Below are 25,293 nucleotides of genomic sequence, written 5' to 3' on the forward strand. Positions count from 1 at the left end.
ACTCAGGTCAACCGTCATTGTTTAATAGCTACTGCCTCAACTGTCTCAATCTTAGTTAGACATCTCTTAAAAGAACGGGTTCAAATTTTTTCAAGTCTGTCTTATAACAACAATCAGGAGCCCACGTGAAGATTGAAACATGTTTTTCTTGCTGTAATCATTCCTCCTGTTCATACTCACCATTAGAAGATCCCTTCATAATGCACTTACAATGGAAGTGATGGAGGACAAAAATCCACAGTCCTCCTTCTGTGCAAAAATGTATTTAAAAGTTTATCTGAAGCTAATATGAAGCTTCCAAATAAGTCAAATCAAGTAGATATCTTTCAACGTTACAGTCTTTTTAGTGCCAAAGTCCCTCTTTTTGTTACTATACTTCCACCGCAGCTCAACAGGGAAACACTGTCCGAGGAAACACAAAGAGGGAATTTGATGCTAAAAAGACTGTAAATGTGTCAGATATCCACTTGATATGACTAACTCAGACTGCTGAAGCTGAATATAAGCTTCACATCTACTTTTAAATACATTTTTGCACTAAATGACTGCGTGGACACTAGGGATGTGCCTGAATATAAATACATTATTTGGCAAAGCACAAATTGTTTCATACAAACATTTAAAAAATGATTTGTTGAGGGTGTTCCCCAGAGATAAAGCTGAGCTGCTGACACAAGCAAAGTGCTCCTAAGGGACTCTCCATGACCTTTTATTCCCCTTCTCCTTTCCACAAAGTTAGGTTGTAAAAAATAGGCAATAAATGAAAAGTGCAAAGCAATAATTGCCTTTGACATCCTTCCCTACACATTACACGGTGTGCTATCTCTGTGTTATGGGTGTATAAATAGGAAGAGGTCTGTCTGCATGAGGTGATGAGTAGAGTTTTAAAGCTGATGAGTAAAGCTCAGTAATCAGCGCAGTCATCTATGATCTGGGAGACTCCAGTTCAAGACCGGATATGGGGACCTCCTTTGTAAGGTAGTTTATTCATGAACACTTATTGTAACACTTTAATTTTCTAAAATTAAAAGTGTCATAAAAACAGGATTTTTAAGCCTATTTCCACTTTTATTCAAATACAGATACAAATAATTTTGCTGTCAACAAATACAAACACTGGGATCTCATCCCTAGTGGACACGCAGTGGATTTTGGCCCTCATCATTTACATTGAAAGCACATTTAAAGGGGATCTTTTAATAGTCAGTATGAACAGGAGGAATGATTACAGTGAGGAAAACCTCTTTCACTGTTCATATGGACACCTGGCTGTTGTTTTGATGTGTTCAGGTGCAGATTATTGTCTGTGGATGGGTTGAGGTTGGGGCTCTGTGCAGGCCAGTCAAGTTCCTCCACACCAAACTGTGAAAGCCATTTCTTTATGTCGCTGGGTTTCTCATGTTGAAACAAGACAGATTATTCCTCCAAACTGTTGAAGATTTTCCTTCATTGGAACTGAGGGGCTTAGTCCAGGGGTATACAAGTCTTAGCAGTCCACTAAATAAATGTACACTGCATCAAATGTCCAGTAAGGGTGCATTACATGATATTACAGTACAAAAACTCCAGAACTCTAATAATGTGACGTGACACCTTCACTGTGTAACCAAGTCCTCAAACATGGACATCGAAAGGAGCGATGGCAGCCAGGCAGAGACACTGGTCTAAGTGTTCATTAGGGAGTTCTTCACTGCATTCATTCTGGTTCAGTTTTGTGGTTCTTACCTCCATGTTTTTGGGATAGTTTTCACATATTTGGTGTCTTAGTAGTGTTTTGTGTTCCCACTCTTCATTATGGCCACTGTTTCATTGCAAATCAAGCACAATGGTCTCTTCCTTCAGGCAAAATGAATGTGTATTTCAGTCCAGTGATCCTTTGAATGCATGTTTTTCACTGTCATCCTTTCTTTTTTTTGTATGGGCTAGTTTTGAATAAGACATTTTTCTTTATCAGCCGAATCTGCTGCACTCTGCAACAACCTTACTAACTGTGGTGACTAGTGAGCTGCTGAATGATGACAAGTGAGGTGACGTGATAGCGATCTGTCACGCAAAAATGGTCCAGGTTGCAGTTAAATTTTGTTCCCTGTCCAGATTAAAATGTTATTTGATCCCCTTATGGAGTATGTATGGCCAAACCAGAGAAGCAGCTCCAGAGCAAACTTGCACAAATGTCAGTATACCTTCGGATATACTTTCCTATAATTCCAATTCCAGCATCATTTAATTAAAGGTAAGACATGTGGTCCCCTAAACACAGCAGTCAGTTTTCCCTCAGATACACCATGTGAACAGTTACTAATCATTAATTCTTTCCTGGTATCAGTTTGCGGCTTATATATTTATTATAGGCAGGCCGAACCCTCGCCCTTGTCTTTTACAATAGAGATTGCAAACATGTTTTCCCCTCAACCTTTGCTTTATGCACTCTGTGATTCACAGCACTTTATATGAACGTCGGAGTACAGAAATACACTTTTACGATGCATTGTAGTACAACCAAAGTTTTCCATAAAAGTCTGCAATAAAAACTCTTATGATTTCTTGCAAAAAAATACTCAAAATGAAGTTTCATCTCACTGTGGCTGTATGATGTTTTGGGCTGCAATTAAACTATTTTCTTCTTTTCAGATTAGTTGATTAATTCTTTTCGTTAACTTAAGTAAAAGTACGAATACAACAATGTAAAAATACTCCATTACAAGTAAAAGTCCTGCATGAAAAATCCTACTTCAGTAAAAGTACCTTAGTATCAAGCTTAGTTCCTTGAAAGATAGAAAAACAACCTCATCATAATTAGCAGAGGTACTGTCTTGTTGTGTTTCAGAGGAGGAGGGGTAGTCTCTAAACCACTTCTCACTCAGAGTGAGCTATGAAATACCAGCATTTCACGGTGGATGACTGGAAAAAAAGTCCTGTTTACTGATTAATCCAAGTTTGATATTTATGGCCGAACAGAAGGGTGCATGTAAGGACACAATTCAGATTCTTTAATTAAGACAAAGCACCAATACAGCAATGTAAAAATACTCCATCACTAGTAAAAGTCCTGCATGAAAAATCCTACCACAGTAAAAGTACATAAGTATTATGAGCTTGATGTAGTTAAAGTATTGCAGTAAAAGTATATAAGTATTATGAGCTTGATGTAGTTAAAGTATTGCAGTAAAAGTACATAAGTATTATGAGCTTGATGTAGTTAAAGTATTGCAGTAAAAGTACATAAGTATTATGAGCTTGATGTAGTTAAAGTATTGCAGTAAAAGTAGTGGTTTGGTCCCTCTGACTGATATATTATTATATATGACATCATTAGATTATTAATAGTGAAGCATCAGTGTTAGAGCAGCATGTTACTGTTGTAGCTGCTGGAGGTGGAGCTAGTTTACACTACTTTATATACAGTTAGCTAGTTTAGTCCAGTGGTTCCCAACCTAGGGGTCGGGCCCCTCCAAAGGGTCAGCAGATAAATCTGAGGGGTGGTGAGATGATTAATGGGAGAGGAAAGAAGAAAAAACAAAGTTCTGATACACAAATCTGTTTTCAGTTTTTGGACTTTTTCTCTAATCTTTGATTTTTGCTGAAATATTGGATCATTTGAACATTTATTGAAATGAAAGCATGTGAGAAGTTTAGAGGGAAAAATCACTATTTGGTGGAGCTGTTAACAACTCATAGACATGTGAAATGTGACCCCGACTACACACTGCTTTTTGTAAGACGTCAAAAGACAAAAAGGTTGGAAACCACTGGTTTCATCTTTAACAATGTGTTGTATTTTAAAAGCTTGTTATATTATCCATTGTGTCAAATCTTCATCTGAAAAGTAACTAAAGCTGTCAAATAAATGTAGTGGAGTAGAAAGTACAATATTTCCCTCTGAAATGTAGTGGAGTGGAAGTATAAAGTAGCATCACGTGGAAATACTAAAGTAAAGTACAAGTACCTCAACAGTGTACTTAAGTACTTGATTAAATGTACTTAGTTACTTTCCACCACTGCTGTAATGTCAACAGTGATGATAAACACCCATCACAGGTTTCCAGTTTGTGAAAGACAAAAGCAGCAAGTCCTCACATTTCAAAAGCTGAAACCAACAAGTTTTTGGTGTTTTTACTTCATTTATCAAAACTGAGAGTTTTATTTTTTCTCCTGTTTGTCGAACACATGTAGAAAGTTTAAGTTGGTGTACAGTGATTACAGGCTGCTGTGGAAGATGCTGAGACAGATTATTTCCAAACCAGGTGCAACTGATACATTTTAGAGAAGTCTGAGACACCATTGTTTCTAAGATGAATCAGACTTGGATTATCATCAAGGTCACTAATGAACTCAGCTATAATGGCAGAATAGTTTTGAATATGATTAAAATATGAGGTGGAGTCTAAAAAATAAGCTCCACAGTAGGAGGGGTTGTGAAAAGTATATAATATGATATTTTATGATTTTACATTAGGTTTTTCTTTATCCTGGGATAAAGGCCTCAGTTTGCTTTGTATTGCTCTTTATGCATTAAATCTATTCACGTTGAACTCTACTGGCTTCAAGTGGGGTTTTTTTTTAGTTTTTCTCTAATAAGTTTTGAGTTTAATGTTAAGTTGTGGGTAGCCTGAAGATTTATTGGCCCATCTGAGGATTTCCCACAACAAGCTGCATTTATGGCATAAAGATAAGCTGCACCTCTCACTTCTGCATTTTTGCTTGCACCAACATTAGAGCTTTTTCTCTTTTGGCGCAGTGCCATGCTCACATTAGCTGACCTGTATCCCAAACGCTCCCACTCTGCAGTAATTTAAAAAGGGACTGATAGCAGCAGCACTTTGTCACGTCAGGAGTTTCCCAGGCAACAGCACAGAGGTTGACTCCTGTTTCATAACAGAGGCTCCAACACGCATATGATTCTTGATATATAGCGTTATTTTTGGCATACAAAAAATGTGGGTTTTTTTAGCCTGGTGGGGGTTCTTGTTGGCCCAGTGGCCCACCAGGACTGTGCAATCATAGGGAAACACTGAATGGGTCAAAGAACATGTGTTCAGTACTTGGTGCGGATCCAGGAAAAGGAAATGATTTTTTAAAAGTTGCCAGACGACATTTCTGAGTATTTCCATTGCTCTCTCCAATTATCTAAGAACATTACACATCGATTAATCTGCAGATTATGTTCACGATTAATCAATTAGTTGTTTGGTCTATTGGATGTCAGAAAATGGTGAAAAATGTCGATCACTGTATGTCAAAGTCCACGGTGACGTCTTGAAATGTCTTGTTTTGTCCACAACACAAAGATATTCAGTTTACTGTCATAGAAGACTGAAGAAACTAGAAAATATTCACATTTCAGAAGCTGGAATCAGAGAATTTGGGTTTTTATTCTTCTAAAAAAAAATGACTTAAAACAATGATGATCAAAATAAATTGCAGATTAAGTTTCTGATCGCCTAATTGATTAATCGACTAATAACTCTATAATACTTTAGTATAATTAAGTCCACTTACCCTTCTCAGCAGAAACTGCAGTGATGAGAAGCAGCAGAGCAGCGAACCCACCGTCCAGCAGCATGGTTCAGGCCCTCAGCCAATCCGGTTTCCCCCTCAACAGAGAGGAGTCAATCAATCAATCAATCAATAGAAACTCAACTAGACCTGATTGGAAAACATGTGGGGTTTCTGATCATCGCAGGTTCTGATTTTCTTCAATATTTCCTCATAAAACCGTCTGTCAGAGAGCAGCCACGCTGTTGATTCAGCCTCCGGCTGCGTGTGTTGTAAACCTGCCGACGAATGACTCAAATTAACTTGTGCAATTGGGGAAACACACCTTAATGACGTCACCGGACAAAGAGAAGACTGCTCTTTTTTCAAAATAAGAGTTGTAGATAGTTTCAAAAAAAAAAGATAAGATGGAGAAATGAAGAGGTGGATAAATACACAAGTAGAGGAAAACATGGATGGAAAAAATGAAAGAAGAATGAATATAACAAAAATATGTATACGTTGAGGAATACACAATACAAATAAATACAAATACAAAAAAATAACTTATTTAAAACCTCACTATGTAAATAATATATAAAAGTAAATGTTTAAAATATTGGAAGACATCCAGAAACAATGATGTAATTATGACATGGTAGAAACAGCAAGGAGTAAAAATACAAATAAATAAAGAATATATGATGAGATTTATTTTTGTAAAGAATTGTTTTGGAGATTATGTCATTTAGTATTTGTTGGATGTTTTACATGATTTGATACATATAGTCTTTATACTTTTATGTAAATTATTGATAATATAAAATTATTAAAAATATAACATACACAATAATAACGTGATAATGTAATTACAATTGTGTATAAACTTTATTTTGAACGTTAACAGACCCCTTATCAGTGGTATTTGCGCTAGTGTGGTGGGACAAGTTGGCACCAGCTTGCCGGTTACAATGATGATTATCTTTAAATTAAACTTGTCAAGACGCCAAAGGGAGTCAAGTGTAAGGTTTGTCTGACTCCACTGATATGTATGTATGTGTAAGATTTCATGTTATAGTGTTTTGTGGTTTATATTTTCCTTGTTTTGTTCATTTTCTTCTAACAGTTGATAATATTTATTTTCAGTTCCAGTTTATAACGGTTAATAACGTTTATTTTCAGTTTGTTTATAACGGTTACAGAATATAAACAGTTAGAGCCCGAACAGCTGGTTAGCTGGTTTGCCGTTGCCAAGGCAACCAGGCAGCTCACGGTTGTAGGTTGTAGGTTGTAATGATTGAAGTTATGAGGGAAGTAGTTTTATACTGGAAATGATAAGAATTGTAAATAATTGTAGATAATAGACTGATATATATATATATATATATATATATATATATATATATATATATATATATATATATATATATATATATATATATATATATATATATATATATATATATATATATACTATACTGTGATTCTGTTAGTGAAACGGGGGACTATATTAGCCTCACAGTTTATAATGCCCCCGTTAAGTTTGTTTTATATTGCTGATAATAGTGACAGCCTACAGTCTCTGCGTTGTGTTGTGGTGATGATGATGATGGTGGTGGACTAACGGTTGACAGTAACGTTAGTTGACTCCAACGAAGACACACAGACGCTCCGATGTCGATTCAATGATGACTGTTTATTGCTTACAAGCACTTCGGGATCTGGGGGATACAAGCCCGGTCTCAGTAAAACTATTTCATATAAATAAAATCATAATCAAAGGAAACTTACTGTACTAATGAATGATTTCTGTGACGAAGCTTAATAACCGTTAAATAACAAATTACAAGGCCAACGGTCGAACCTTGACCAGGATCAAAGACTTACAGATTATATAAAAGACACTGTTGATAGAGTTGATTCAGTTCACATAGATAATCACTCTGATTGTCAATATAGTTATAATTAGTAATAAACTCTCTCTCAGATCAGCTATACATTAATATTTACAGGTTTCAATTAAACAGTCGTACGCTCACCTGAGGGATACAAGTCCGGTCTGACTTGTTCCCCCGGTGATGCTTTATAGCTGCATCGTTACCTTGGATACTGTGTAGCCAAGTATTAAATATTAAATATAAGATAACAGCATAAAAATATGAAAATAACACAAATATGTACACCTTACAACTATTAAATAAAGGTAAAATTACTGACAAAATTATATTCTATATTACAAGATTTTGCTATTAGACATAGTGACCATTTAAAGCTCAAATGATGTATTTAATGTAACATGCAAGAGGCAGATGTTACATTAGCATGTTGATTTTAAATGGAAATAGCTAGTTTATGTATGATTACTGTATTTTGAAATATTGATTATTTTACATTATATCGTTATTGTTTTGCTTTTTCGTTGTATTGTTCCAACTAAGTTCAGTTGGCAGTTAACGTACAAACAGTAAAGCCACGGAAGATCAACCGACTCACATTGTGTTTTAATTCGTTCTTTCAGAATAAATTATTTTCTAAAATATGTCACCCCACGAGTGAGCTTCCACTCTACGGGCGTAGCACATTCAGGCTTTTAATGGGTCTTATTCTTTGTTTTGCATTAATAATCTAATAATTATTGATTCTTTAATTCCTTTCACATCTTACAAATTAACAGACGCTTTTGCAGGTAAATCAACTCATGAGGGAAGTTGGTTTATGTCACCACCTACAGATCACATGCCAACATGACGTTTATTTACACACTGTGGATTTTATACATACACAAACATGTTTTGTCAGTTTTTAAACACTCTCACCTCCAACTCCATCAACTAGGTTAAAAAAAAAGGCAGCTGAACAGGGACCCGAGACCCCCAGGGGCCACAAAAGTCCGGGTCTGAAAAGTGAAGCCAATGTGGAAGCACCTTAAACCTGCATTCTCTCTAATGGCCAGCAGGGGGCGACTCCACTGGCTGCAATAAGAAGTCCGATTGCATAGAAGTCTATGAGAAAATGACCCTACTTCTCACTTGATTTATTACCTCAGTAAACTGTTTCCTAATGAGTTTATGGCCTCAATCACTAGTTTCAAGTCTTCTTCAACACAGCATTATGTTCATCTTTTTAAATTATGGTCCTATTTAATTTAAATTTGACAATAAAGCAGGGTATGCTTTAGGGCATGGCTATATTGTGATTGACAAGTAGCTACCACGGCGACAACGTTGGTTAGGTAATGTAAACATGACGTAACCCCAGATTCACAGAGTATAGCCGTAGCTGTTGCTATTTCAGTGTGTTTCCAGTTAGTGAATGTTAATTGTAATATTTTAGTCGTTTAAAACAGTCTTGTTCAGTGTTTGGTTGGACTAAAAGACCCTCTAAGGAGTAAAATATTAACAGAACCATTTTCCAACCATTGAGATGTTGTTTCATTAGTTTTTCAAGGGTTTGTGTTTTTGGTATTGTGATTAATTTTATCAATTTGTTTGGGAATGTTACTAAATAGAATATGAACTAATGTGGGTATGTAGGGAGCCTATCGTACCCCGAGGGTTAATGTGACCATACATACACTGAACATAAGCATCATCATCAATTTAATCCAATTTGTGTGTTAATTTTAAACACAAATTTGATGTGTTTTTATCAAATCAAAATGTGTTTTATCTAATGCAGGGAACTTACAGACTGTTGTTTATTCTCACTAATATGACTGCAAACCAGCAGATGCAGGAGCAGCACAGTTAGTTCTCCACATAAGCAATAAAACACAAAAATAAATTCAGTGTAATTTAAAAAGATTCCCTGAATTTTTTTTTCAGCTAATTTTGAAGAACAATCTTGCTTCGTACGATGTGTCTGCCGTCCAGTTGTTGTCGTTTGGCCCAGGCTGCTGTGACAAAGCATGTTTATCGCACATCCAACAGCATCCAACTGCAGCAAAGCCTCTTATGGGATTACAGCTGCAGTCTTTTACTGAGTCAGATACTGAGAGGAGAAGAGCGATGTCCACTCACACAAATAATATTCTCTCCAGAAAATCAGCAAAGAGATATTGACCATTATTAAAAGACATTACGCGTAATCTATTCTATGCACATATGTATATATAAATCTGTCCAAATGTACTGAAACTCCTGACAGAACCTGACAAACTTTAAGTCAGGTTTTCATGAGGCTTGGACTTATAACTGTTGCTCTGGTTTCAGTGCATTTATGAGACAAACAGTGGTGTATTATTGATTATTAAGTCTTTGATATTTTGCTTTTTTTTACATAATCAGTGTAAAAATACTCCATAACAAGTAAAAGTCCTGTGTTCAAAGTTAAATTTTACTTAAGTACTGACATCAAACAGAACAATCTGATTCCTTAAAATTAAATCTTTCTCATATATGTAGACATGTGTATGTAGATGGATACAGTAATATGTAAAAAAAAAAAAAAAAAAAAATACATAAAATAACATAATAATGAGTTTATAAATTACACTACATTGTTAAAGATTAAACCAGTTATTCCAAAACTTTTTGGCTTTTTGCCCACACATATACAACGTATACATACAAGCACTTCTACTTCTCTCTGTCACCAATTTTCCTACAATATCTTTATCTTAATAACCCTTTTAAAAGTCTCTGAAATACCATATATGTTAAGATTTGCAAACATATTACATTTACCCACCATAGGTTTGGATGCATTGGGCGATTTTACTCTTTTCAATTGTTATGTAGTCATTTCTTTATATTGTCTGTATAATTTTCAATTTTTGAAAAAAATTCCTCTAAGAATGCTGCACATAAAGCATGGAATGGCAAAAAATATATAATTGTATTGATATTACCGATGCATTACTGTGTAAGCAGCATTTTAATGTTGTGTAGTTTAATCTATGACAATGCATCATGTAACTATAGCTGTTAAATGAATGTACTGCACTAAAAAGTACAATATTTCCCTCTGAAATGTAGTGTTATAGAAGTATAAGGTAGCATAAAATAAAAAATACTCAAGTATAAATACCTAAAAATTGTACTTAAAGGTCTAATAAATGACATTGAGCCTCACTGGATGTCAGCAAACAACTATTTGCTATGTAAAGACATAGTGGATTAATGGCGACCTGAGCAGTGAATGAAGTCACACTCCCTCTGTATGTGTTGTTATCTGAGCTTCTCTTTTCTTTGTGCGTGCATGCGAGTCCTTCCGTGTCATCCATGTCTATTTCCAAGATGGCGGCAGCTAAACAGATATGGATATAGCTAAACAGATAAAATATGTTTCTGAAAGCATGTGAGGTGAGAAATAGGCAATGCAGAAACAGAATATTGATTCATATTTGATCAGTACTGCCTAGTTTGATAGTTTGATCTGAGTTTCATGAGTTGTCGACTTTCTTTTTATTTTTTCCAACTTTATTGAGTAAACAACACACACATTTGTTTTGGTCTGAGATGTTGTTGCTATGGTGCAACATCTAGTGGCTGAATATCATGTATTGCAACTTTAATTATGGTATTTGGGTAAATGTACATATATACTTTATAATAAGTGGCTATCTGTAGCTTTTGATGTTGCCAAAAAGTTTATTTTTGTACACTGTTGTATCAAATTGTTGCAGAAAAATGTACCAGAGCAAAAAACTCTCTTTTGAAAATAAAAAAGGGAGTCAGAGGTCCAAGCAGCAAAATGTTCTTTAATGCCGGCAAAAAAGAGGAGCAATCAGCACTTTTACAACGAACCAAATCGCTCCGAAGGTTTTTTCTTTGGGGCATTGTTTTTATGCCCTTGGGTCGGCTTAGGTCACACCTTATCATCCACCCTCCCTAATTTTTGACCAGTTATTATGTTACTTTTATCTCCGTCACTCGTTGTTGGTCAAAACTCTTCAAAACAGGTTTTGAGCTGTTTGAGGATATGTACTGGCATATTCAATTCTACCTGGCCTTTTATTTTTTTTTATAAGTTATTCTAGTCATTTTACACCCTTATTTCTTGATTTCCTCCAGAGAGTATTTTTTTAAAAGGTGAAGACTTTAATGCAGACCCAAGCAAAGTGACATGTAATACAAACACACTCAAATTTCTCCAGTGTATGATTATGATTCTTCTACCGTGCCTCTATACGTACAGTGTGATTAAATATGGTTCGTGAGATTATAACTACACCAATACAAATTGTATCACACTAGCCCTTATTGCTTATAAACTTATAAAATCAATCTGCATAGCTTAATATTGTCTTTAAGCACACCATTGACTTTTAATGAAAATACACCACAACACATTCAAGACTGGACTGATGCACTCTTGAAAATAGCTAAACTTGAAAAAGTACTTGACATGAATATAGGCTCTCTAGATGAGTAAAACTCAATATGGTCACCCTCCTTAGCAGCCATGTCTGAAGACTAGAGATGGAAAATTAATTAAGTTTAATTTTAATGACACATGTAATCAGACAGTAAGATCATTTGCAGAGACGAACTCTTCCTACTTATATTCTTGTTTTGTCTTGCTATTTATTGATTTATTTATTATTGCTGTTGTTTGTTTGCTGGTTCACTCGCTGGTTTTTTGGAATAATTGTTTGTGTATGTTGTTGGATTTTTGTTTGTTTTAGTTCATAAAAATAACATTTAAAAATAATAATAAATACATAGATATTTTGCACTACATAAGACAAGACAAGCATTCCTTTATAAACAATTTCCCTCTCATCTAGTTAATCCAATATCTCATGCAAGGTTTTAGAGGCCGACAACCACTAAAATAAATAAATAAATAAACATTTAGCCCAAAAGAGAGAAATATTGGAGAAACATTCAAATTCACAAATAGATTTGAAGCGAGAGCTGTGTAACAGTTGGTAGAAAGAGGAAAAATCTGTATACATGCTGGTGTCAGTCAGGGCAGTGGGATTATTCAGGGAAACATCAGTGGTGTCATGACAGGTCTGACACTACCCATGATCCTCCACTCTGCCTCTATACGCTCAAACAAACATATTTCTGTCCACTCTGCTCGCCACGTGAGCAGTAATTACAGCTGCCGTCTGCCCGCCCCGAGCCAGTAATCCTGCAGCGACAAATCCCACCCGCTTCCCCCGAGCGCCAAGCATCCCGCTGGGTAGATTCCAGACAGATGTTGAACCTGACAGCTGGATTGTGGACATGTTAGTGTGAGTCTTGATCTGGACACATCAGCATTGGTTCCAGCATCAACATCTGGACTTGCGCACCTGACACAATCTGTTCAATTAAGAGAAAGATGGCATTGATATGAGGTTTTGGAGTAACAAAATATGCATTTAAAGTACACTGTAGTAAAAATATGTGGCACTGATACTTCAGTATTTGTACTGCAGGATATTTTCACTACAGCCAGTACAAACAAATAAATTTAAGGCTGGGTGAAAAGTGCTGGAAAAAACTAAATTACCTGTTGGTCATCCAATTTATGAATATACATGGCCAAAAGTATGTGGACACCCAAACAAAGTATATGGAAACTTGAACATTATACTACAGCTGCAACAATTAGTCGATTATATTATTTTGATGATTAAATCAAGTTGTTTTGAGTCATTTTTGAATAAAAACTGTCCAAATTCTCTACCTCCAGCTTCTCAAATGTGACTATTTTCTGGTTTCTTTAGTCTTCTATGACAGTAAACAGAATATCTTTGGGTTGTGGACTGTTGTTTGGGACAAAACAAGATGTTCTAGGATGTTATGGGCTTTTGGAAAAAGTGATCAACATTCTTCACCATTTTTTGCCATTTTATAGATAATCTATTAGTTGTAGCCCTACATTACAACCACATCATGTGATGAACCATGTCCATTTATCTGCTGCTATAATAGCCTCCACTCTTCTGGTTTCAAGCCTTCCAACAGATTTTGGAACCTGGCTGCAGCGTTTTGCTCCTATTCAGCCATCATGTTGGGCAATAAGACCACTTCATCCCAAAGGTGTTGGACAGGGTTGACGTCAGAGCTCATGGAAGACCATTTCTTTATGGAGCTGGATTTATGCACGGGGACATCATGTTGAAACAAGAAAGAGACAAACACGAACTGGGGACACATAGTTGGAAAGTTTTCTTGCTGTAATCATTCCTCCTCCTCATACTGACCATTAGAAGATCCCTTCATAATGTACTTACAGTGTAAGTGATGGGGCACAAAATCAACAGTCCTCCATCTGTGCAAAAATTACACTCTTTTTACTCTTTGTGTTTCCTCGGACAGTGTTTCCCTGTTGAGCTGCGGTGGAAGTATAGTAACAAAAAGAGGAACTTTGGCACTAAAAAGACTGTAACGTTGAAAGATATCTACTTGATTTGACTCATTTGGACGCTGAAGCTTCATATTAGCTTCAGATAAACTTTTAAATACATTTTTGCACAAAAGGAGGACTGTGGATTTTGTCCCCCATCACTTAGATTGATAGGAGTGTGTTAATGTCCAGACTGTTGTTTTAAGACACACTTGAAAAGTTGAAACTAAGGGGCCCAAACCAGGAAAAAGAGCCCAAAATTTCACTAAATATGTGGACAGTGTTGTCCAGGTCCTCCAGGTCATAAAGATCACTCAATATGCAGTAACCAAATTTATCTAAACACACATAAAACACTGAAGCAATGAGGCCAATAAGCACACAGCTCGACCCAGACAGGCTAATCTGCAACAGTGTGGGAAGGAGTTTATCACTGACCTCAGTGTAATCGAGTGTAACACAGTTGTTTGTTGTTTTTGTTTTTTTGATAACTCAGTCAGAAACCTGTTCCATGATAATCCATCTGTCCAGTTATTTCATCTGCTGAAAGCAGGGGAGCCCAGATTAACCTTGATTGATTAAAAAGACAAAAGTCGCTGCTTAATCACAACTAAACACTCAACATAACTGGAATGAGACAGCTTTCCAAGAAAACCTCACAATGTACATGTGTCCCGTATGTGCATAATACTGATTCAAAGGTGGAAACATTTACATTTCAACAATGAAAGTTAATAAAAGAGTATAAAGAGATGATCTGTTCATAACACTGAAGCTCCAATTTCGATTTTCTTCTCGTTTTATGTTTTTGTTTGACTGTCCTCATCAACCTTTCTGATGTCTGAACAAGTCCTCCCTATGAAATGAACTGCTCAAGTACTGTACTTAAGTACAATTTTGAGGTACTTGAGTATTTCCATGTGATGCTACTTTATACTTCCACTCCACTACATTTCAGAGGGAAATATTGTACTTTCTACTCCACTACATTTATTTGACAGCTTTAGTTACTTTTCAGATGAAGATTTGACACAATGGATAATATAACAAGCTTTTAAAATACAACACATTGTTAAAGATGAAACCAGTGGTTTCCAACCTTTTTGTCTTTTGACGTCTTACAAAAAGCAGTGTGTAGTCGGGGTCACATTTCACATGTCTATGAGTTGTTAACAGCTCCACCAAATAGTGATTTTTCCCTCTAAACTTCTCACATGCTTTCATTTCAATAAATGTTCAAATGATCCAATATTTCAGCAAAAATCAAAGATTAGAGAAAAAGTCCAAAAACTGAAAACAGATTTGTGTATCAGAACTTTGTTTTTTCTTCTTTCCTCTCCCATTAATCATCTCACCACCCCTCAGATTTATCTGCTGACCCTTTGGAGGGGCCCGAGCCCTAGGTTGGGAACCACTGGACTAAACTAGCTAACTGTATATAAAGTAGTGTAAACTAGCTCCACCTCCAGCAGCTACAACAGTAACATGCTGCTCTAACACTGATGCTTCACTATTAATAATCTAATGATGTCATATATAATAATATATCAGTCAGAGGGACCAAACCACTACTTTTACTGTAATACTTTAACTACATCAAGCTCATAATACTTATGTACTTTTACTGCAATACTTTAACTACATCAAGCTCATAATACTTATGTACTTTTACTGCAATACTTTAACTACATCAAGCTCATAATACTTATGTACTTTTAATGTAGTACTTTTATTTAAGTAAAGGATCTGAATACTTCTTCCATCACTGATTATGAGTTTCCAACTTGTAAAAGCGTTAACATCATCCTCAAAGTCATAATTATGACTGGGAAACTGTGATTTTTTTGCAAGTTTCAATCTATCTGACTTGGAACTTCATAATGGATTATATCAGCCAAAGTCTGTCATTCAGCGTAATTAAACCCAGTTAGTTAACCACTGGAGGACATACAGAAGTGTCCCAAATCTTGAATAAAAAAGTCAGACTGAAAACAGAGCAGGGTCAAAAGTGAGGAAAAACATTGGATGTTTGGTTGAGTCAGTTGCAGTGTAAATAGAGCCTTACTGACATCCAACATGCAACATGTCACAAACGAGGCGTGCTTAGACATCAATTAACATCAATAGTGTGAGGGTGTGTGTGTGTGTGTGTGTGTGTGTGTGTGTGTGCAGTGTGACAGCCGTCCTCATCTCTCCATCAGCAGTCAGAGCTTTATGGCTTCTTTAAATCCTCTGATTGAAGGCGTGTTGAGGATTTAGGCCAGAGTGAGTTAAGATTCTGCTGATTTGCAAATCTGGCTGGAAAATCAGACTTCAGCTCCGGCTGTGTTTCGTGACTGTAACAGACTCTATCAGGCTTCTTAAGCTTCTATGTGACATCCCATGAAGGCTGTGGTAGTTTTCTCTGCTGATACTGACTAAATATATTTATAATAATACATAAATATTCAGATCCTTTACTTAAATAAAAGTACCAATACAATAAAAATACTCTGTTTCAGGTAAAAGTCCTGCATGAAAAAAATCCTACTACAGTAAAAGTACATAAGTATTATGAGCTTGATGTAGTTAAAGTATTGCAGTAAAAATAGTGGTTTGTAGTGGAGTAGAAAGTACAATATTTCCCTCTGAAATGTAGTGGAGTGGAAGTATAAAGTAGCATCACATGGAAATACTCAAGTAAAGTACCTCAAAACTGGACTTAAGTAAATGTATTTAGTTACTTTCCACCACTGGTCAAATATTATTTTTATTCCTAAAGGAAATTATGAGTTGTTATTTCCACACTCCCAGATACAACCACCTGCTATTACAGTCCATATTTGGGTCATGTGATGACAACTGGGAAGACTCTATGTGCTGATGAAGACCATGAGATGTGGTTGAAAGCTCCACAAAAGCTAGTAAGTAAACCTTGAGTTACAGTTATTTTGTGACGATACAACATGTGGCCTCTTTGGGAAAAAAAAGACATTTCATTCAGGATGTTTATTCAAGGTCCACTTACAAGCTTTTTTTTTTCCTGGGCTTTCCAACCACATCTGACATTCTTCGCCAGTGAACAGAGTTTGACCCTTTTGTCACGGAGATGGTTTAGTTGTCATCATCATCATCATCTCCATGACAACTGAGCAAACTCCACCTGCTGATGAAGAATGTGAGATGCGGTTGAAAGCAATGTGAAAAGCTAGAAAATGGACCTTGAGAGCTTTTAGATTATTTTGTCCAGTTGTGTGTGGTGTTATATTGTGTTCTTTGTACTTTGAAAAGTGGATAAAATTTTTAATTACTAGTAATATGAAAGAATATAATAATATAAAACTGTAAGAACAGTTTGGTTTTTTTTATAAGAATATAAAATTAAGATTTTAAAAACAAGCGTCCTCCTGATTCTTATGAATCTTTTTCCACAGATCAAAAATGATTTGCACCCTGATACTGACAGCGATGACCTGACCTTCCTAACACCGAGGCATTTAATAGACAATGGAACGTGCGGATAAATCCCGTGCTTAATCTATCCTATAGATTATTTAATCAAAACACATTTTCAAGTATTTTCTCTCTCATGTAATATTTCAATGAGGATTAATGTAAGGAGGCTGCACGTCAGCCGCTGATAACACCAGTGTCTCCAGCTGACTGGTGTGCTTGTGTGTGTATCTCACAGATCTGCTGCTTTAGGTTTTAGGTTTAACACACACACACACACACACAGTCAGGTTTCTGTCACTTTCATTTTCTGGAGACTTACCTTACACCCAAACTTACCTTTACTTTAAATCAAGTCTTCACCCTAAAATTAATGATTTATATTATGGGGACTTGCTTTTTGTCCCTAAAAGGAAGGCGAGTCCCCACATTTGACTGTGTAAACAGATTTATGTCCCCACAACATGAGGAATACCTGGTACACACACACACACACATACACACTCAGTCCAGCAGATGTTTCACATCATCAGGCCCATCTGGCGCTGCCGTGCAAACCTGGCAGTTTCATATATATTGTAATGGTGACGACACGGGAGACGCTTGATGGACAATTACAACCAAGCAGCTACCGCAGCTTGACATTGAAGTACTTTAAAGAAGTGCTTCTCAAACTGGCCACACAAGAGAGGTCGATTAGAATTATGATTGTTATTAATCTTAATTATGATTTTGCAAGGGTTTAGGTCTTTTAAGGTTAAGTGGCTGAGATGCAAGCACAAGAAAACACAAACAAGTCCACTTTATTTACGTACACATTTATTACTAATACTACAACTACAAGTACTAAACACTACAACATTTTACAAACAAGACACAAGAGAAAAAGGGAAACTGGTGCACAAGGCTATGGCTAGTGAATGATTGAAATGCATGATGTAGAGTTATCTATTGTGCAGCTGGTACGAGAGACCTGATAAACAGATACAATGACAAAGTCAAATCAATGGTACAACAGCTTAGTTCTGAATTACCAGTTGAAATTACAAATCATGAAAACACCAGGATTTAAGCAAGTTGATGAAGGTTTTGTATAATTGCTTGCTCCCTGAGGTGGCTTCTTGTGGAGAATGGAGTCCAATGTGCTGGGATGAGGAGCTGGAGTCTGGATCTTGTAATGATGAGTGAGTCGGCCAGTCTGGACATGAAAAGTTCCCATTGGAAGAGAGCTCCTGGATTATGCTCTCCTAGGCTTGATCCTTAACTTATGACTCTAGACTTTTGAGGTTTCACCTCCTATTGTTCTGAATCACAACTTCAAACTAGCAAAATGCAAGCTTTACACTGAAATGGCAGAAAGCAAGAAGACAAAGACAAAATCAAGAAGAAACCAGCATTCAGCAACCAGCCCAAAAGCAGTGGCTTAAAAACAGCATAGAGTCTCAGATAAGACACGGTTTTAAACTTTCGGTCTGCCCGCCCAGAAGGTGCATCCTGGCCAATCCCAGGAGTTGCAGAGTTCTGGGGGAGCAGAGTCATTCTCCTCCTGTTCAAATTTCATGCGCAAAGCCAAACCGACAATGAACTGATCTACTAACAAGTAAGCTAGCTTGTTGTGCTACATATCACAATCTCTTATTTTGTACTACGTTGTAAAGAACAAAGTCAAGAGATTGTGATATGTAGCACAACAAGCTAGTTAAGCTGTAGACAGAACCGCGTTACACAGAACTACTCTCTGGAGACTGAAAACGTGATCACTGTTTTTAGTCTTTGGAGCCGTTTCTAAACAAACTAACATGACCAAACTCTTCATGATGAAGGAACATGTTACCCAGTGCAGCGGTGTGGCTCATTGATGTGTTTTTAATAGTTTTTGGACAACAGAGGAGGTCTACGGCACAGAGGAACAAGATATATCAGGCTTTGATACACACACAAAACTCGTTAGTAGATCAGCTCGTTGTTGGTTTTATTGAAGATTTGTTGACAATAAGAAAAATATAGAGAATCTCCAGCCTTATCCTTTAAATTCTTCACCCTAAAATTTAATGATTTACATTATGGGGACTTGCTAAAATACAGATATGTGATATATAAACAGGTACTGTATATGTCACCTGAATACAAGTACACATACACACACACACAGGAATGCAACAGCTGTGTAATTTTACTATCAGTGTGTTTTTTTTTTCCTCAAGTGTGTTCCACGTGCTTGAGATTTGATCTGGAGAGGAGTCACGCTTTTTTCTGTCACCAAGCTTTACTGGCACACAAACTGGACGCACACACTTACACACACAAACACACACACATACTATATACATGCACACACACTCTCTCCTATGATATAGGCCAGCTGCATAGCTCTAAATCCCATCATTGGCCTGAATCATGTTGCTCTGCTGCATGTGTGTGCATGTGAGCAGCTGCTTAGCTGCTGGCCCCTCCCACCACCCTCGCTGCCCACCTCTGGGAGCAACCCCACCCCTCTCACCCTGGGCTCCCAACACCACCCCCCCCCCCCCCCCCCCCCCCCCGCCCCAACCACCAGCCTCCCTGCTCTGTTTACTCCTGAAACTCCTGGACTAACAACTGGATGCTTTAGCTGATCACCATCTACCATCTTTACACATATTTCTCTACCCGTCCGTCCAACCTACCACCGTCACCTGAGCATGCGGGTGCTACTGGAGAGCAGCTGGATGAGGTTTGGACCAGCTGGCAGAGGGTCGTACGACTGGGTGACAGGATCACCTTCAACACAGGAGAAGCAGGTGTGTCAAGTTGTAGTTCTGCACTGTGCTCACTCTGACAGACATAAACCTTTACCTTAAAATCTCCCCACATGTTTAAAAATGACAGTTAATTCCATTTCACGTTGTGTTTCTGCTCGTTTCAGGGTTTAACTGAAGCTACTGAGTCAAACCACTGAAGCTGCACCACTGAATCAAATGTAAAATATTTTTAGATGTTCTTTCTATTCATCAGCGAATATGCAGAGGATGTCTTATTTATAGTAACATAATTTTATTAATATATCATGTGGAGACAAGCTGAGAAAATCAGTTGAAAGTGTTGATGTTGGGCAGAAAAAACTGTGAATCATTAGTATTTAAAGTGTCATACATATACTTCCTTTTTTTTAAAAAAAGGCACAAAACTGAGTTGGGATTAAATCACCTACCTGTAAATAGATTGTAGCTTTATTTCCTACATTTTTCTGCATGTGTAAATGGTGAAACAATTCTTTTTACAACCTTGAACTGTTAATATGTATTATATAATAATATTTTACGTAATTATCACTAAAGATTGGCATATTTTTAGCTTCATACTTTGGGTTTCAAGCTTTAAATGGACAAATGCTAACTTAAATTTAGAGCTTAGTTTGTGCTTAAAATAAGGATATAATGTATGTGGAGTAAGAATCGTTTAAAAGGTGCAAAACAAAGTAAGGAAAAATGAACCAAAATGACCCTGAACTCCTCTACCTCTCTTAAAATTCAGCCTAAAATATCTGATACTTTATGTTCAAAAGCCTTTGGATCTTATAATAACATCCTGTGACTTAAAATAATGTTTAATAATAAAATATCAACATAAATAATATTTATTTATCCATGCAACATGCATTAATAATGATGAATCTACCTGTGCTGCAGGGTTGAAGACGTAAAGACTGTTGTATTATTAGTTAAATCAGCCACCTGCACTAATTATTGCACTAGAGACTCTAGAACTAGAACTAGAGTTTCTCAACCTTTGACTCTGGACCACTTGAGGTCACTAAAAATGCAATTGAGGGTCACAGTAGATATCTAAAGCTGACAAACTGTACTGACATTTGTTTGATATATAAGTGATTTAAAATAGTTTGAACACAATCTGGTGGAACTTTTTGCTGTGGAAAATAGAATAAAAAATGTATGTATATCACTCTCAAATTAAAATCTACAACAGCTCTCCATTTACTGGATTTAGCAAACATCTTGGGCCAAAAAAAAATAGACTTTTAGTGATCCAACACGTGAAATTCAGTCTGCAGAAAGTCTACTCTGTGTCTGTGTTAGATTTATAAATACTTTGTTATTTAAAGTGATGAAAGAGTGAGGTGCAGCAGATTTTAGAGCTGACAAAACATACTAGAATTTGAAAAGACATAAAAGTGTCTGAATTCATCTGGCATGAATGAAATAAATGGAGAAAAAACAGCCCTCTCTGTGTTCCTCTTTGTCGCTTCAGAGTCTTTTAAGCCTCACACACACACACACACTCTCTCTCTCTCAGATTTTAGTTTGATGCGAGAGCAGCCGGGGGACACTCAGACGGATTGAGAATTAAAACTGTCCAGTACTGTAGAGGAGTCTGCAGGGTGCTGGGTCATCCAGGCAGCATTAACTAATTGCTAGAAAAACTGAGGCAGGGGGAATTTGGGACACTGCGAGCGGACGTAAGCAGCGCCGCCAAATGTTGTTTTCTCACAGCTTCTTGTCGGGATCAAACACAGACTTTGTGATGTTTGTAATGCCTGATCAGTGACTCGGTTCACTCTCACAGAGGATCACTCTGAATCTGGTTTCTGCAAATCAAAGACTAGTGGAGTCCAGAGAAACAAAACTGTCTTGAATGATAAGAAAACCAAAGAATCCAGAACACCTGAACTCACTTTGATAACACAACGTTTTGACCCTCAGACCTTCATCAGGCAAAATTCATACAGACAAACAGCTCCATCCATATAAAGGCTATCTGCTTTTTCCCTGGAAAAGTCACCAGCAACCTCTCCCAGTATGCATATAAATAAAGGGATATTGAGCTCTTACAATTGTAAACATACATTATAAATTTACCAATATTATAGAAAGTTGGTTACATTATACAATAGGGCCCTTGAGGGATGTTAGATAAGAATATTGGTCAGGTGTCCATATGAACAGTGAAAGAGGTTTTCCTCGCTGTAATCATTCCTCCTGTTCATACCGGATATTAAAAGATCCTTCAAATGTGCTTTCAATCTAAATGACGGGGGACAAAATCCACAGTCCTTGTTTTGTGCAAAAATATATTCCAACGTTTATCTTAAGCTAATATCAGGCTTCAAATGTCAATCCAGTCAAGTGGATATCAGCCAAAGTCTACAATGCAAAGAAAATATAAGAAGAAATCATATAAAAATTGCAAGGGAAAATATACATATATATGTCTATATATACATATCAATATGTCTGAGGACAGAAATGTCTTATTAAAGGATGAGGCTGGTGATTTTCTATATTTTTCAACAAATCTCATGTGCAGAGCCAAATCAACAATGAACTGATCTACTAACAAGTATTGTGTGTGTATCCAAAGCCTGATCTTATTCCTGTGTGCCGTAGACCTCCGTTGTTCTCCAAAAACTATTACAAACACGTCAGTGAGCCACACCGCTGCACTGGGAGACATGTTCCTTCATCATGAAGAGTTTGGTCATGTTAGCAGTTTAGACACGGCTCCAAAGACTAAAAACAGTGATCACGTTTTCAGTCTCTGGAGAGTAGTTCTGTGTAAGGCAGGCACTACTGAGCATGTGCGGGAACACGGCTCTGTTTACAGCTTCGCTAGTTTCTTGTTCTTCATATCACAACCTCTTGACTTTGTACTACATCTTATGTTTCTCAAAGAACTTCAACAACAAAGTCAAGAGGTATTAAAGCCAAAGTATTAAGTCAAAGTATTAAAGCAAAGACAGGATTATGTTTCAGAGCGTGTTTGCAGTATGTTAGCGTAGACTGGGCTGAATCTTTGCCTTTGTTTTCATTTCTAAGTGAGTGTAATAAAACTGTGGATTTTCATTCAACCTGTGTGATCATCTGTCTTCTAATGTCCCTCCCAGTCAACCAGACTCCATTCTAATATTTTCAGTTTTATAGTTGGTGAGTAAAATGTTATCACAAATAGAAATGATGGCCAAAGCTTAGACTTTTATCAGATGCTTTTATCAGAGGCTGGTGTATAAAACTATAAGGCATAAATGTGTTAATGTATAAATGGTTAGTAGGGTGTAGTGACAGTTTTTTATCATTTCAGTTTGAGCCACTTGGTCGCCTTTTTAGTTCGTTGTTGTCTTAATGTGTTTCAGTTTCTTAACATTCCACCGTGCATCCATCTCACATTAACGGCTCACAAATCCATACAGAGTCAGAAGAATAGTTTGACTTGTCTCTCCAAGCAGACATGAATGATCCTTTTACACAGCAAGAATGTGTAAAATCCCTCTGTAGACCAAAATTATAATCCAAAGGAGTATCTAAACAAGTGTAATCCAAAGGAAATATTTCAAAGGTCCAAATCAACGGTTAAAAAAGCTGCATGAGCCAAACGAACAGTAGGTAACATCCTTCCTTCACTAACTGCTGACTAATCAGCTTTTTACTTCTAAATTATAACACTAGGAGGCGAACTTTACCACTAATGACCAAGTAATACACCCACAGTGTACTTGAAACATCAGCAGCTAACAGCAAAAAATCATAACTAGTCAACAATTATCTTAATATAGAGTTTACAGCAATAATACAGTATATTATGGTGACATTTGGCTCTTTAATAAGGAGTCAAATAAAGGTTTTTCTTTTTAATCAACCCTTGTTTTTGATCTCCAGAGCTACAACTGGAATGACCTGGGAGAGGACAGAAAGCCAGAGCTGGTGGTCTACGTGGTCCTCCCTATCGTCTCCGTCCTCCTGCTGGCTCTCCTGGTGGGCCTGGTCTACCGCCGATGCTCCCGCAGCAAGCTGAACCTGGCCAACATCATCGCTCTGGACCTGGAGGACGCAGAGAGCAGCGCTGAGTTCCTCTCCTCCCTGACCAGGAACGTCGAGCGCCACACCAGTACCAGCTCAGACGGATCGGACGGGGTCTTCGTCATGGTCTACCTGCCTCCGCCCTACGAGGACACGCTCAGCAAGATCACCCGAGCCGCCAGCCTCTCCAGCTCCAAGGACGCAGAGTCGATAAAGATAGAAGATCTGGAGGCCAAGTTGTGTCCGGAGCTCAAGTCCAGCGGTCGCTATGTGTGATTAGTGTTGATGCTGCAGTGTAAAAAGACTTTATAACTCCAATATTTGGTGTTTTTTTTAACTTCGTTGTCTGTAAATTATACTTACTTAATTATCATCCATATATGCAGCTCTACAGAGACTTTCAACCTCTTTTAGATCATAGTTTTGGTTTCATGGTACTTTTACTGTATGGTTCAGTCTCTGTTCTCATAACCTCATTTCCTCTGATAAACCCACTCTTCACAACCCGCCCAGCACCAAACAGCAGACAGACAGAGTTAGAGACTAGCCGGTGAAGAAAAGTGAAACATTTAACAGCCAAAGAGCCGAAACCAGGACTGAAAGAAGAGGCAATACTGGTGAACACTAACACAACTTCAATGTGATGCTTATGTTGTCTCTGTGTGTCTACTGGATGTTTAAGAAGCAACTGTCTGTGTGCTGTCAGCTTGTTCTTCTGCCCTCTAGTGTCCAAAAACCAATAAATGTATGTTATAAATATATAATACTTTGTACTCCACTACATTTATTTGACAGCTTTAGTTACTTTTCAGATAACAATTTGACACAATGGATGATATAACAAGCTTTCAAATTACGAATACATCAAGCTGCTAATACTTATGTACTTTTACATAAGTAGGATTTTTCATGCAGGACTTTTACAAGTAAAGGAATATTTTTACATTACTGTATTGGTACTTTTACCTAAGTAAAGTGTCTGAATACTTCTTCCACCTCTGCAGTACTGTATATAGGCTGTAAAACAGAAGAATAAATCACTATACTGTATATTTTATGATATTCTTTTGTAGAAATCTGACTTATTTTGCTTTTTAAATCAACTTTAATGCAATTTGATGACCTCACGTGTGCTTGTTAATTAACCATTAGCATGAATGTTTTGATGGAGCGATTTAAAGGTCATGGCTGCGTGTCTGTCTTTAATGGAACATCCATCATGTCACTGAGGAATGACTGCGCTTTTCTTTGAGTTCAGGCTCAACAGGTTAAAGAAGACATACTTGTTATTGGGAATTTTGCCGCAGGC

General features: G+C 37.0%; 2 protein-coding genes across 2 annotated transcripts in view; one reads left to right on the top strand and one right to left on the bottom strand.

Moving 5' to 3' along the window:
- Positions 1 to 25,293, bottom strand: part of ifngr1 (interferon gamma receptor 1) — a 467,767-nt gene that overhangs the window by 6,039 nt on the left and 436,435 nt on the right. Inside the window, exon 3 of the mRNA XM_044341742.1 lies at positions 5,500 to 5,594. Within this exon, the coding sequence (XP_044197677.1) occupies positions 5,500 to 5,563 (64 nt within the window). The 5' untranslated portion in view covers positions 5,564 to 5,594. The remainder of the gene's footprint in view (positions 1 to 5,499; positions 5,595 to 25,293) is intronic.
- LOC122973983 (small integral membrane protein 28-like) lies at positions 19,760 to 24,709 on the top strand. Its single transcript, XM_044341806.1, has 2 exons — positions 19,760 to 19,973; positions 23,844 to 24,709. Exons 1-2 carry the CDS (start codon positions 19,875 to 19,877, stop codon positions 24,258 to 24,260), a joined length of 516 nt encoding a protein of 171 aa, XP_044197741.1. The 5' UTR covers positions 19,760 to 19,874; the 3' UTR covers positions 24,261 to 24,709.

Source organism: Thunnus albacares, chromosome 3 (assembly GCF_914725855.1).
Source record: "Thunnus albacares chromosome 3, fThuAlb1.1, whole genome shotgun sequence".
In the NCBI taxonomy this organism is placed as follows: domain Eukaryota; kingdom Metazoa; phylum Chordata; class Actinopteri; order Scombriformes; family Scombridae; genus Thunnus; species Thunnus albacares.

What these genes read in the sequence shown, in the direction of transcription:
- LOC122973983 (XM_044341806.1), top strand. Translation starts at nt 19,875, where the DNA reads ATGCGGGTGCTACTGGAGAGCAGCTGGATGAGGTTTGGACCAGCTGGC. An exon ending in CTTCAACACAGGAGAAGCAG is followed by an intron (nt 19,974 to 23,843) that starts GTGTGTCAAGTT and finishes TTTGATCTCCAG; the next exon opens with AGCTACAACTGGAATGACCT.